At 47.3% G+C, this 14,465-nt stretch overlaps 1 protein-coding gene across 1 annotated transcript in view; it reads right to left on the reverse strand.

Annotated features, from left to right (window-relative positions):
• Positions 1-4,690: 4,690 nt before the first annotated feature.
• LOC134411333 (tyrosine-protein phosphatase non-receptor type 11-like) overlaps positions 4,691-14,465 on the reverse strand; it is a 65,518-nt gene continuing 55,743 nt past the window's right edge. The window contains exons 11-16 of the mRNA XM_063145063.1: positions 14,204-14,358; positions 11,613-11,680; positions 9,448-9,599; positions 8,412-8,512; positions 6,804-6,929; positions 4,691-5,029 (exon numbers count right to left, since the gene is read on the reverse strand). Coding sequence (XP_063001133.1) covers positions 6,845-6,929; positions 8,412-8,512; positions 9,448-9,599; positions 11,613-11,680; positions 14,204-14,358 — 561 coding nt within the window. The 3' untranslated portion in view covers positions 4,691-5,029; positions 6,804-6,844. The remainder of the gene's footprint in view (positions 5,030-6,803; positions 6,930-8,411; positions 8,513-9,447; positions 9,600-11,612; positions 11,681-14,203; positions 14,359-14,465) is intronic.

Here is a 14,465-nt window from a genome sequence, read left to right on the forward strand (position 1 = left end):
CCTTTGTCCTCCGTGGATGGATACATTGTCAGTTTCCTCGAAACCTCTTTCGTTCATTTAGTTAATTCAGATAAATCACAGAATACTAGAGTTTGGGAGGGACATGGAATGGGGATGATCCCATGTGTGCACATCCTAAAATCAAAGAGTTTGAGGTGTCTTTGAGGCCATCTAGTCTTACCCCATGCTCTCTGCAGAAAAGACCTCCGGGCATTATCCAACCATCCTTACCGTTAAGACTGGGATCCCCAATGAGGAGTCTGTGGGCTCCAGTTTGCCCATAGACACCTCTCTTAGAGTTTGCCAGGTTCCTTACCCCTCCTGATTTTTATTTTATCAAGGCTGTTTCTGTCATTGTTATTATTTTTCAACTGGGAGGCTAGCCCGGTACAAAGCGCATCAATATTTCAGCGCCATCTTTTCTTGGGTTCAAAAATGTGGTTTTTCTGTTTGGGAGTTCAGCCCCCACCTCTACTTTGGACTCAGGGCTGGCTACTTTTCTTTTCGCCTCGCCAATTTGCCTTCTGGGCCATGACCGGGGCAAGCCCACCACCGCCGCCGTTTTACGAATGGGCACGCTCTCCCGTGGCAGCCATTTTGTGAGAGTGCCCACAAGGCCCTCCCAAAATCCCAAAGCTGCCTGCTTACTCAAAAAAGTAGGGGACCCCTGCATAAGACATTTCTCAAAACGTTCCGCCTAAATCTATCTTCCTGTTGCTCCAGCCCGTTTGGGCTACGCTCTGAGGCAGTGAACATACCTTTGCCCTCTTCTATGTAATAGTCCTCCAGGTATTTCAAGGGGGCTGTTGTACTCGCCTTGCCTCAGGCTTCTCTTCTGCAGGTGAAATGCAACCAATTCCTTCAGCCTTTTATCCACAGAACCTGTTTTCCATATTGCTTCACGGCCATCCTCTGAACCCAGTTTTTGTATTTCTGAAATTGCAGTGTCTAGATCAGCCTTCCTCAACCTGGGGCGCTCCAGATGTGTTGGACTGGAGATGCAGTCCAACACATCTGGAGCACCCCAGGTTGAGGAAGGCTGGTCTAGATGCTGAGACCATGCAATGGGATAGGTGGATGCTCTTCTCAGGCATTTAATTATGACACTGAGCCCTGAGGTACAGATGGGTAAAAGAATGATGTCTGAAATTATTAGGATTCTTTAAAGATCTTCTATCCACTTGACTCATGTCCAATTCCTGTTGATACTTGTGATCACTGCCCATTTTGTGCAGACAGGAAACATGGACGGAGTTTTGCACAAACCTCTCTGAATTTGTGCCAATTTTCCCCGTCCACTGAGGAAAATTGCGCGAATTCAGAAATTTGCGCAAATTAGGACATTGCACGAGTCGAATTGGAAATTGCACGAATCGAATTGGAAATTGCACGAATCGAATTCAGAATGGGGAATGAGGCAAACGCAAGCCTGTGTTCAACAATTTGCGGATATTTTCATCAGATATGTGCTAACGCTTCACGTTCAGACTCTCAAACGGAGGCACGCTCGCAACATTTTGCAAGCACAACCAAAAATTCTCACACGAAGCCTCAATCCATTTTGGTGAAACTCTCGGGGGGTTGCGTTCTTGTGGTGGGTGGGGCCGAAAACAAAAGCAGGCAGGGCTACAAACACAGGCATGTTTTAACTCAAAGCGCTCACTGCCGGGACCTAGGCCTGAAGGGAGACATTCCGAACGTTCGGAATGGTGGAAAAGAAGCACAATAGCCAGGAAACAACAAAATGATTGGTTGCTGGAAGAAAGGGGCGTGGCCAACTCGGAGGGTTGGATATGACACCCATGCCAGGCTTGAGGTACCACACCTGGCTATTTGAGATGGAAAGAACTTGAAAGTTTCAAATGCAGGAGAAAGCCAAACTGACAGATCAGGGCATTTCTCCTCTGCAGACGAGCTGCGGTTGGAAAGATTTTACGAGGGGGGAAAAAAGATGAAAAATCCAGTTTTCAAGCAGAGTAACCACTAGTGGTTTTTAAGAACCGTCTGTATTAAGACATCAACCAGGCAATCTATATCCTGTACGCTGTCAGCCGTCAGTTCTTCCCAATCGAGCACTCAACGCAAAAAACAACACATACAACCCACCACAACCCACCCCAGTGAGGCAAAGACGGCTCTGAATCGCTCATCGGGGCGATTTGCTGAGACGACGTCTTAACCTTTTTGAAAATCGGGGCCAACGTGATCTGTTGCAAATGCCACGACATTTGCACCCATTAAGCATTTGTTGACAGCACTGGTGGAGGCCCCGATAAAGTTCAAGGTTTAATTTGGAAGTTTTGTCTAGAGAAGGTTCGTTATTATTGTTGTTGTTATCATCATCATCATCATCATCATCATCATCATCATCATCAATAATGATGAAGGCTCCTACAGTTCCAGTGGTTATTTTGCACCCAAAGAAAGGTAGTTAGCTTCTAACACTTACAGGGATGTCCCTGATTGGGTCTAGGAGTCCAGTGGACTCTGCAACATCTGGTACTTTCTCGCTGCGCCGCTTGTGCCCCTGGACCTGCCTGAGTGCCCACGAGAGAGTCCAGCAGCCGGCCATCCCCATAGTGATTTCTGTAAGGGTAATGTTGTGCAAATGGCGGTTGAAAAGAAGCCATTTATGCATCATTAGAATAGAATCATGGAATAGGAGAGTTTAATGGAATAATAGGTGAACAAGGGGTGAGAATAATAGTTGAGCAAGGGGTTGGACTTGATGGCCTTATAGGATCATAGAATCACAGAATAGTAGAGTTGGAAGGGGCCTATAAGGCCATCGAGTCCAACCCCCCCTACTCAATGCAGGAATCCACCCTAAAGCATCCCTGACAGATGGTTGTCCAGCTGCCTCTTGGAGGCCTCTAGTGTGGGAGAGCACACAACCTCCCTAGGTAACTGGTTCCATTGTCGTACTGCTCTAAAAGTCAGGAAGTTTTTCCTGATGTCCAGCTGGAATCTGGCTTCCTATAACTGGAGCCCATGATTCCATGTCCTGCACTCTGGGAGGAACGAGAAGAGATCCTGGCCCTCCTCTGTGTGACAACCTTTCAGGAGATAAACCCGTGAAAATGGGTACATCCAAAAGGCACCCCTCTAAAGCTCAAACGGAGAGATCGGGAGGCATCCCTAAGATTCTCAAAAGACAAAAATGGCAGTTGGAGAATAAGACGACAATAAATCAGGAGACAATAAATAATGGGATAAATTGAGTTCTCTGGCCCCAATTTTGCATTTGATTCATCCGAGGATGAATTAAACGCGATGCATTACCCAAATGTAATACATTAATACGGGTGTGAAGAACCTCACCCCAAATCTATTCCAATGGGCGAACACCATTGCTGGAAAAACTAATGGTTTGCAGTATCTAAAAACCTAAGAAATTAAGCATGGTATATATTTTTGAAAGTTGGCATGCTTCTCCTAAAGATTAGTTACTAGTAGTAAGGGCTTTAAGTTATAATTTGCTGGCCTTTTTTTTAAAAAAAAAAAATGGCCACGCCTCCTCTGCCTTTGGTCCCACCCATGACTACAATAGACCCCACCCACCCAAGAGATTCCGCTAAATTTAATTTCACCCTATGGCTGAAAAAGTTTTCTCACCTTGCGTTAACATATCCAATGATGTGGATACATACCCTAGAGAGTTCACTATTTCTCAGGTTTAAGGAACAAATTGGCATATAACTAATAAATTCTCTGCTGTGGCACCCCGGCTGTGGAATGAGCTCCCTAAGGAGGTTCGCTTGGCACCTACATTATATGCTTTTAGACGCCAGGTGAAGACCTTTTTATTCTCCCAACATTTTAACAATCTATAAATTTTAAATAACATGGTTTTAAATTTGTAATTTTGCATTGCTGCTGTTTTTATCTGGTTGAGCTTTTATATTGTATTTTATATTATGGTTTTATACTGTTGTTTTATACTTTGAATGGTTTTAATTTTTGTGAACCGCCCAGAGAGCTCTGGCTATTGGGCGGTATAGAAATGTATAAATAAATAATTGAAATAAATAAATATAAATTTAGCCATTTTTATGTCCTGTCGAGGGACACAGAGGGGTTTTGTTTGTGCTTGCGTATCACGCAAGCATGTCCGATTCAAAGCTTTGAATTCGGGCATGAGCGTACGCCTGCCAAAAATGTTTGCAAATTGCCGAACATATACCCACTTCGTTTCGTTCCCGAATCCCAGTTCGATTCGGGCCACATCCCCAATTTGCGCAAATTTCCTCAGTACCAGGAATTAGCCTCGCTTTAGCCTAGGGAGGAATTTTGCGCAAAATTTGGGGAAATTTCTGCAAATTTCTCATTCGATCGTGGGTTGATTGGGTGCGAATTCCTCGTTCATGCGAAACAAGCGGGGATCCCGGACACGAAGGGGAATCGAGCACAAGATGAATGAGACACATATTCGCAGTGATTTCGAGCACGGCTTCTTTGCTCTTCTTCGTCCTATCGAAAATAGCATCATTGGCTGACACCCTGAACCAGAGCGTTCACCGTGGCAACATCCTCACCATCAAGAATAACCTTGCAGCACCAGACTTCATTTCCAGATGCAACAATGCGTTTTTGGCCCCCGTATTTCCACACTGTTTTAACATTTCCTCCTCCTAAAGTCCCCAAACACGACATTCATTAACTTAGTGTGCTTTTTATATATATATATATATATGTATAAAACAAGTTAAAACGAGATTCGTAGGCTCTACAATAGACGTCCGGAGGCACTTGCAGGTAAGATCGGTGAATCCTTGAAATCAAGGGTAGAGCTGGGGGGGGGGGGTGCGTACCCCTCCAGAATAAGTTAGGCCAAAGTTTGTTCCAAAGGAGGAGAGGCGTCACCCTCTGGCTGCCAACATGTCAGGTGGCTTCTTTTTGGTTTTGGAGGGGGTTTCTGCACTACATCCAAGATGCTTTGGAGATAGAAGGGCACAGCCTGGTCGTAAAACAAGGCAACGGGCGGAGATGGCAGATTTTACAGCAGTGTGGAAGCCACCCTCAGTAAGTCCTGAAAATACGAACGCACCAGAAGAGAGAGACGGAGAGAAAGGGGGGGGGGAAGAGATACAATTTGGTGAAAATATCAAAATAGAACGAAAGAGGAGTATTGCCTGTTTCTGTATTTTCCTATTCTCTCGTGCAAGCCCGGAGTCATTACTGACTCTTGGAGGGACGCCAGCTTCCGCTGACGTTTTCTTGGCAGGCCTTGGAGCGGGGTGGTTTGCCATTGCCTTCCCCGGCCGTTATTACCTTTCCCCCAGCTAACTGGGTACTCATTTTACCGACCTCGGAAGGATGGAAGGCTGAGTTGACCCGAGCCGGCTGCCTGAAACCAGCTTCCTCTGGGATCGAACTCAGGCCGTGGGGAGAGTTTCAGCTGCAGAAACTGCTGCTTTACCGCTCTGCGCCACACGAGGCTCTCTTCGCTATTTTTAACCAGGAGCCACCGAAGCTACAGGCAGTGCCACTGAGTTTGGGCTCTGGGTGGGCGTCCCCTCTCCACCCCACCCACCCCGGCCATATGGTCAAGTGGCAAATTTCAACAGGCTCGCATGGATTGGGATGGATCTTTTTCTCAGCACTGCGCAACTGCTCTGCTCTACACAGTGTTGGAAAAGCTCCCAACGCAGGTCTATGTTGCGGTCTTTCCTGCCCGGGCAATTCAATTCCTCCCTCCGGCGCGTACACGCTGCACTGCGCTGCAGCAGCTAGCCAATCACGTCGCTTTTGGCCTCTTGGGCTCCTCCCACCCTCCCCACCACAATTGGGCTGATCGCCCGGGTTCTTTTCTCCCGGCCCGTTCAACACTGTACAGCTGTGCAGGATGACCAAAGAACGTTGGAGACGGCTGGCGTTCTCCAAACATCATTACGTTCTGCGCAACTCCCTTTCATGTTGGCGATGGCTGCCTGGTTTGCGCAAAGAGGAAGCCTGCGCAAATCGAGGAACGAGCAAACGGGACATTTGCGCAGAACGCATTCCCCCCTCAGAGTAAAGAGTGGCTGATCCGTTCTACTGAGAAAATCATAGAATCATAGAACAGCAGAGTTGGAAGGGGCCTACACAGAGGAGGGCCAGGATCTCTTCTCGATCCTCCCAGAGTGCAGGACACGGAATAACGGGCTCAAGTGACAGGAAGCCAGATTCCGGCTGGACATCAGGAAAAACTTCCTGACTGTTAGAGCAGTACGACAATGGAACCGGTTACCTAGGGAGGTGGTGGACTCTCCCACACTAGAGGCAACTGGACAACCCTCTGTCAGGGATGCTTTAGGGTGGATTCCAGCATTGAGCAGGGTTGGTCTCAATGGCCTTATAGGCCCCTTCCAACTCTACTATTCTGTGATTCTATGATCCTATAAGGCCATCAAGTCCAACCCCCCGCTCAGTGCAGGAATCCACCCTAAAGCACCCCTGACAGATGGCTGTCCAGCTGCCTCTTGAATGCCTCTAGTGTGGGAGAGCCCACCACCTCCCTAGGTAACTGATTCCCTTGTCATACTGCTTTAACAGTCAGGAAGTTTTTCCTGATGTCCAGCCGGAATCTGGCTTCCTGTCATTCGAGCCCGTCATTCCGTGTCCTGCACTCTGGGACGATCGAGAAGAGATCCTGGCCCTCCTCTGTGTGACAACCTTTTTAAGTCTTTGAAGAGTGTTAAATAAATACTAAATAAATAAAACCAAAGAACACACACCAGGCTGCCTGCCCCATTTTGTAGCCTGCCACCTTTGTCTCTAAAGATCTGAAGAGTTGAGAAGTAAAATGCGCGAAGACGCCATACCGGTTTTATAGCCCCTCGTCCACATTTGCGTTCTGAAGCCGCTACCGTCCTGACTTGCTTATCCCTGAGACCTTTGTGGCTTTGACATTGAGGTTCTCGTATACCGAGGCAGATTCGTCGTCAACCCTGGAGAAAGAGAGAAAAAGAGGAAATCACCGAGATCAATTCCCGTCTTCCACCCCAGGGAGAGCCAAAACCAATGAAGTAGAACCTTAAATCAAGGGTGCAGAACCTCGTTCAGCCCGAGGTCCGGATTCCATTTTGGAGGAGTTCTGGGGGGCTGCATTCTAGTGGTGGGTGGAGCCAAGGGAAAAAATGGGTGGGGCTAAAACCGCCAGCATAATGCAGCTTAAAGCTCCCACTGCCAGTATCTCAGCCTTCGGAGAGGCATTTCAACTTTTTAGAATGGAGGGAAGACCGCGCAAAGAACAAATTATAGGTGGTTTGGGGGGAAAGGGGGTGTTTAGGGGAATGGGGTGGGGGTCATCCCAAGAAGCCATATTTGGTCTCCCTGGCCTGACATTCTGCACCTTTGCCCTAAAAGCAAACCTTTTTGTTGCAGCGTCGCCGTCGTCATCAAGACAAGCTTATTTATTTATTTTATGTACTTATTGCATTTATATACCGCCCCATAGCCGAAGCTCTCTGGGCGGTTTACAAAAGTTTAAAGGCCTTCAAGGCCAACATGTTTAAATAATAAAAACAATAAATAATAATAATAATAATAATAATAATAATAATAATAATAATTAGAGCCCACCACCTCCCTAGGTAACTGATTCCATTGTTGTACTGCTCTAACAGTCAGGAAGTTTTTCCTGATGTCCAGCCGGAATCTGGCTTCCTGTCACTTGAGCCCATTATTCCGTTTCCTGCACTCTGGGAGGATCGAGAAGAGATCCTGGCCCTCCTCTGTGTAGGCCCCTTCCAACTTTGTTGTTCTATGATTCTATGATTTTCTCAGTAGAACGGATCAGCCGGGGTAGGAGAAAAAAGCAGAGACTACAAATCCTAAACAGCACTGAACTTTAGTAAATTTGAAACAGTCATAGAATCATAGAATAGCAGAGTTGGAAGGGGCCTACAAGGCCATCGAGTCCAACCCCCTGCTCAATGCAGGAATCCACCCTAAAGCATCCCTGACAGAGGGTTGTCCAGCTGCCTCTTGAAGGCCTCTAGTGTGGGACAGCCCACAACCTCCCTAGGTAACTGATTCCATTGTCGTACTGCTCTAACAGTCAGGAAGCTTTTCCTGATGTTCAGCTGGAATCTGGCTTCCTTTAACTTGAGCCCGTTATTCCGTGTCCTGCACTCTGGGAGGATCGAGAAGAGATCCTGGCCCTCCTCTGTGTGACAACCTTTCAAGTATTTGAAGAGTGCTCTCATGTCTCCCCTCCATCTTCTCTTCTCCAGGCTAAACATGCCCAGTTCTTTCAGTCTCTCTTCATAAGGCTTTGTTTCCAGACCCCTGTTCATCCTGGTTGCCCTCCTCTGAACACTCTCCAGCTTTTGTTTGAAATCGTTATGCACTGCCTTGATGCCTTCCTCAGAAAATAAATGCTTATCGTTAATATGTGTTCATAATAAACCAACGAGCCAACCGCTTACCCCGTCTGGACCCTTGGCGAAGGGGGACGAGATTTCCCTCTGGGTTTCTCCATCGGCGGGTATCGGATATTCAAGTATTCTTTCTCCTTCCGCAGATTTCTCTGAAATGAGACCGTGGGAATGATTTGATGGGTGCCACAGCTCCCTGCAACCCTAATTGGGGGGTGGGCACATTCCAGTGGTGGGCGGAGCCAAAGGCCAAAAAAGGGAGGGGCCAAAAAAACCCCAAACAGAAGCATGTTTTAACTGAGAGCTCTTACTTCCGTTAACTAAGTATTAGGAGAGGCATTTCGAATTTTTACGATGTGGGAAAATGCACAAAATGGGGGGAACTATTTATTTGTTTATTTATTTATTACATTTTTATACCGCCCAATAGCCGAAGCTCTCTGGGAGGTTCACAAAAATTAAAACCCTAATAAAACAACCAGCAGGTTAAAAACAGAAATACAAACTACCCAAAGATCGGTGATTGGGAAAAGACGGCAGGGGGGAAGCCCTTGCTGAAGAGAAATATTTGAAAGGAGTGAAAGAAAATTTCAAAGGCGGCTAAGGTCGGGCGGACCTCTCTTGTAGTGTCTAAACTACGGAATATCTTCCCAATTTGAAAAAGCCGTCTCTGTTGTCAGAAATCATGCACAGATCTGGGGCAGGGCCCTATGGGTCGATGCAATGGCCAAAGGATCCTGGCCCCAGGCTGTTTGCGGCTTTAACAACTCAACGTTTATTTATTTTATTTATCTGTGCCCGTTGTATCCTGCCTTTCCTCCAAGGACTGTTCTCTACTGCATCCTCACAACAACCTTGCGAGGCAGGCCAGGGCTGAGGTTCTGTGACTGGCCCAAAGCCACCCAGTGAACTTCATGGCCGAGTAGGGACTCGAACCCAGGTCTCCCAGGTCCCAGTCTAATACTCTAACCACTACACCACCCTGGCTCTTGAACTTCCCCGGAAGCTAACTGGAAGCCCACAAAAATGGCCCTAGTGCCTTCAAGCCGCATACTTCCACAACAGGGCCAGTGTTATACCCCCTTACCTGTTCCTCTTCTAGCTCCTTCTGTTCCGTCGCAATGTACTGCTGGACGGCCATGTACACAAATTTGTACTGCGCCTCCGTTTGCACCATCCCGGATCGCTGCCTTCGCACCATCTGGATGGTTTTTGGAATATCGATGTCGCAGTCCAAGCCTGCTTATGGGTCAGAAAGCCAAGACAGGGAGGCGTGTGTTCTTGGGTGGGAAAACACAGCAAGCCTACGCTATAAGCCGGAATTTCCCGAGCATCTGATTGCTGTCGCACATGCACCAACACGCACCAACACGAAAAATCGATTCGGCGGCCCACTCTTACACCCAACGTGGGTTTTTCTCATAGCAGGTACCGCAACCTTTTTTGAGTCGGTGGGCGCGTTTGGAATTTTGAGAGAGGGCCGTGGGTGCGCTCACAAAATGGCTGCCACGGGGGCGGGGCTTGCCCGTTCATACAATGGTTGCCAGTTCCAAGGACCGTTGAGGCAAAAGAGGGGAAAAGCACCACGAAAAGACCATGACAAAAAGAGGCTACTAGATTTGGTGCTAAGAAATGTCCAATAAAAATAAAAATAAATAATAATCTTTATTTTTATCCGAAATATAAAAATTCAAAAATGTTCAAAAAAACGTTCAATCAAACTTGTACAACCCTCAACGTTTCGGATCCGGAGATCCTTCGTCAGGAGCAGTACAACGAAATAACTTACTTTTTGAAGTAATTATAAATTTAAAACCTCCTAGATATTTTTTGCAAAATATTGTGTACAGTCGTGTTCGTTCTGTCTCCAGAATGTACAACTCCTGACGAAGGATCTCCGGATCCAAAACGTTGAGCGTTGTACAAGTTTGATTGAAGGTCGTTTTGAACATTTTTAAAAAAATTATATTTCGGATAAAAATAAAGAAATTTCTTTTGACATTTCTTAGCACTAGAGCTAGTAGCCTCTTTTTCTCATAGTCAGTTCCAAGGATCAACAGCACCAGCATAAAAGCATGCCGGTCAGAGATCCGACGACTCGTTGCACTAACGTAGCGAAATGCATCCAGAGTGCTTACGACGCTTTCTGTCCAAATTTTATTTATCTCCCACCTTTCTACCAAAATATAGCACTCTATTTGTTTGCCCTGTCCTGGACGAGGTTGAACTCTCCCTAAAGGATCGGGTCCGTAGTTTCGGGGTGCTCTTGGATCCAGAACTGTCACTTGAGGCACAGGTGAACTCAGTGGCAAAGAGCACCTTTTATCAGCTTAGGTTGATATACCAACTATGCCCTAATCTGGACAGAGATAGCCTAGCTACAGTTATCCATGCTCTGATAACCTCTCGCTTGGATTACTGCAATGCGTTATACGTGGGGCTGCCTTTGAAAACGGTCCAGAAACTTCAACTGGTACAAAACAGGGCAGCACGGTTACTAACAGGGACTGGCCGACAAGACCACATCACGCCAGTCCTTTTACAGCTTCATTGGCTGCCAATCCAGGTCCGGGCCCGATTCAAAGTGCTGGTATTAACATTTAAAGCCCTAAACGGCTTGGGGCCAGGCTATCTGAAGGAACGCCTCCTCCCGTATGTACCTGCCCGGACCCTAAGGTCATCCTCAGGGGTCCTTCTCCGCGAGCCCCTGCCAAAGGAAGTGAGGCAGGTGGCTACCAGGAGCAGGGCCTTCTCTGCTGTGGCACCCCGGCTGTGGAATGAGCTCCCTAAGGAGGTTCGCTTGGCACCTACATTATATGCTTTCAGACACCAGGTGAAGACCTTTTTATTCTCCCAGCATTTTAACAGTCTCTAAATAAATTTTAACTTGGTGTTTTAAATTCGTAATTTTGCATTGCTGCTGTTTTTATCGGGTTGAGCTTTTATATTATGGTTTTATACTGTTGTTTTATACTTTGAACGGTCTTAATTTTTGTGAACCGCCCAGAGAGCTCCGGCTATTGGGCGGTGTAGAAATGTAATAAATAAATTAAATAAATAGGCAGCTGATATACCTATGTTAGTAACTTGTGATCTACAACGGGTAGAGGACACCCTTTCGGAGCTGTTGGCTCACCTGGCAAGTGGCTATTTACAAGGCGGTATTAAACTCTACGGCATGAATTCAATCCTCGTTCCAAAAAAAGAAAAGGAGAAAGGGAAGAACTCCAAGATGGAAGCTACAGTGTTTACCTTGCCTGTGAATGGTGTCCACCAGGATGTCAATCACGATGATGGTGCCTGTGCGTCCTATCCCAGCGCTGGAAATGGGGAGAGAGAAAGAGAGGGATGAAGATGATGGAACGTTTCTAAGCAGATTATCGGATACACAACCCATGGAGTCAAAGCTGGTTGAACTAACTCATCATCTAGATCAGGAGTGCGGAACCCGCGGCCCGCGGAGCCTCTTGGGAATCCATCCAGAAACACGGCACTTCGCAAAGAACAGGTTTGACAGTAGTCCTGCCCCAACGAACTTTACAATCTAAAATTAAAATGGGGGAACAGAGGAAAGGTGGGTGTGGAAATGGAGACGTGGGTAGAGGCAGGGGAAGAATACCGGGAGAAGACAGAGGGGAGACATGAGAGTCTTTGAAAGGCCATCACACAGAGGAGGGCCAGGATCTCTTCTCGATCCTCCCAGAGTGCAGGACACGGAATAACGGGCTCAAGTTAAAGGAAGCCAGATTCCGGCTGGACATCGGGAAAAACGTCCTGACTGTTAGAGCAGTACGACAATGGAACCAGTTACCTAGGGAGGTGGTGGGTTCTCCCACACTAGAGGCCTTCAAGAGGCAGCTGGACAACCATCTGTCAGGGATGCTTTAAGGTGGATTCCAGCATTGAGCAGGAGGTTGGACTTGATGGCTTTAGAGGCTCCTTCCAACTCTCCATGATTCTATGTAACAATAAGGAGGATCCATGGAAGTTCCCCATCTTTTGTGCAGCGTTTCCTCCACTCAAAGTATCAAATTGCAAGAAGAGCGTTAAGGAAACATAGGGTGCCGTTTTTATGCTTTGCCTTTCGGCCCCACCCACCACTGGAATGCGGCCCCCGAGAGCGTCTCTGAAATGCAATTCGGCTCTCGAGCTGAAAAAGGTTCTGCACCTCTGGTCTAGGACTGTCGCTCAGTGGCGGGGTCCCCACTATGCACGCAGAAGGCTCCCGGTTCAATTCCCAGCATCTCTCCTGAAAATCAGGTAGGAGGGGATTGGACAGACGCGGGACAGCCCATGGCCATCAGAGCAGAGAAGATGGCCTCCCTGTCTTGAGTTACCCTTGCCATTTCGACCTGTCAAGGAGAAAGAACCTTCACACCCCCTGCTGTGGAAGCTTTGAGAGTTTGGAAAGGATTCTGGAGTGTGCGCTGGGGTGCCCTCTTCCGGTCATGGCTGGTGTTGACAGTCCTTACTGCAAGGCATGAAACCTGGGGGGGGGGAGCAGGGAGGGGGGCTAGTGGTGATGGGAAATGGGAGGACGAGGAGCTAAAAATTGGAGGAATTACCTGGGGAGTTGCCTGTAGCACGACAAGACACGAGGTAGACCCAATATATAAATTAGAGAGCAATACGTAGAGTGACCATAGGGAAAGGAGGACCGGGCTCCCGTATCTTTAACAGTTGTATTGAAAAGGGCATTTCAGCAGGTGTCACTTGTAGGCATGCTAGCAACCAACGAGTGTCAAAGACACACAACTACTGTAATATACAATATTCTATATACTAAACATAGAATCATAGAATAGCAGAGTTGGAAGGGGCCTGAAAGGCCATCGAGTCCAACCCATTGCTTAATGCAGGGATCCACCTTAAAGCATCCCTGACAGATGGTTCTCCAGCTGCCTCTTGAAGGCCTCTAGTGTGGGAGAGATCACAACCTCCCTAGGAAGAAAAAAAAATCAGTTTGAGATTTTTCTGCCGGGCTTCAAGCAATCAAGTGGATATATAGAATGATGTCTGGAAGCCCTGCCTTTTTGGCCACGGCATTATCCTTATGGTTGGGTGTAATTCTGAAGAAGCAAATCAGCGAAAACAGGATTAATTTACACCGGTAGCCTGTTATGAAAGAAATTCATGTTAATTCAAAAAATATTGTGAGATTTTGTTATTGAAAGATGTCTATGTCAAATTTAAAAAGAAAACAGTATTGAGATTTTCTATCACCCCTTTTGTTAATATGTTTAGTATTTAGAATATTGTATATCATAGTAGTTGAGTTCCTTTGGCACTCGTTGGTTGCTATTATTCATATCAACTACTGCCTTCTTTAATTTTGTGTATTTGTAAGCATGCAGCACCTGGTGAAATGCCCTCTTCACCACAACAGTTAAAGCTGAAGGAGCCCTGCCCTCTTTTGTATTTGGTCAAGAGGGCAGGCCTCCTGCAGCTTTAACTGTCGTGATGAAGAGGGAATTTCAGCAGGTGCTGCATTGCCTACAAAGGACACCTGCTGAAAGGCACTTTCCTGCACAACGTGGCCCATAGTTGCACTGCCCAGGCAAATAAATGTTTTCCACCTGGTACCCCAAAAATATACAGCGTTGGCACTGGGTGCACCTTCCAAGAGAGGTTGGCTCAAAATTGGGGTGCCACTCCAGTAAAGGCCCTAAATAATAAACACACTTTTCCTCGTGGAAGAATCTCGCTGGGTGCTTCACGTGGGACGTAGATCATAGAATCATAGAATAGCAGAATTGGAAGGGTCCTACAAGGCCATCAAGTCCAACCCCCTGCTCAATGCAGGAATCCACCCAGCTCCGCATCGCCCTCTGCTGGCCACTCACCTGCAGTGCACTACGATAGGTCCAGGATCCGGAACGCTCCGTTGGGCTCTGTTGACTTGATCCAGGAAGCTGAGGACTCCTCCCGGCTCGTTGGGGACCCCGTGATCCGGCCAGCTGAAGTACTGAAAGTGCGTGAGGTGTCTGGGCCGCTCCTCCTGTTGAGTTTCAGAGGCGGAAGAGAGGCTCGGTCAAACCAAACGCGGGCACCGCTCCAAGTGGCGCGGGACAGGGAAACGCATGCATCTCCAGCTCGTTTCGGGAA

The sequence above is a fragment of the Elgaria multicarinata genome, chromosome 20 (genome assembly GCF_023053635.1).
Source record: "Elgaria multicarinata webbii isolate HBS135686 ecotype San Diego chromosome 20, rElgMul1.1.pri, whole genome shotgun sequence".
Lineage (NCBI taxonomy): Eukaryota > Metazoa > Chordata > Lepidosauria > Squamata > Anguidae > Elgaria > Elgaria multicarinata.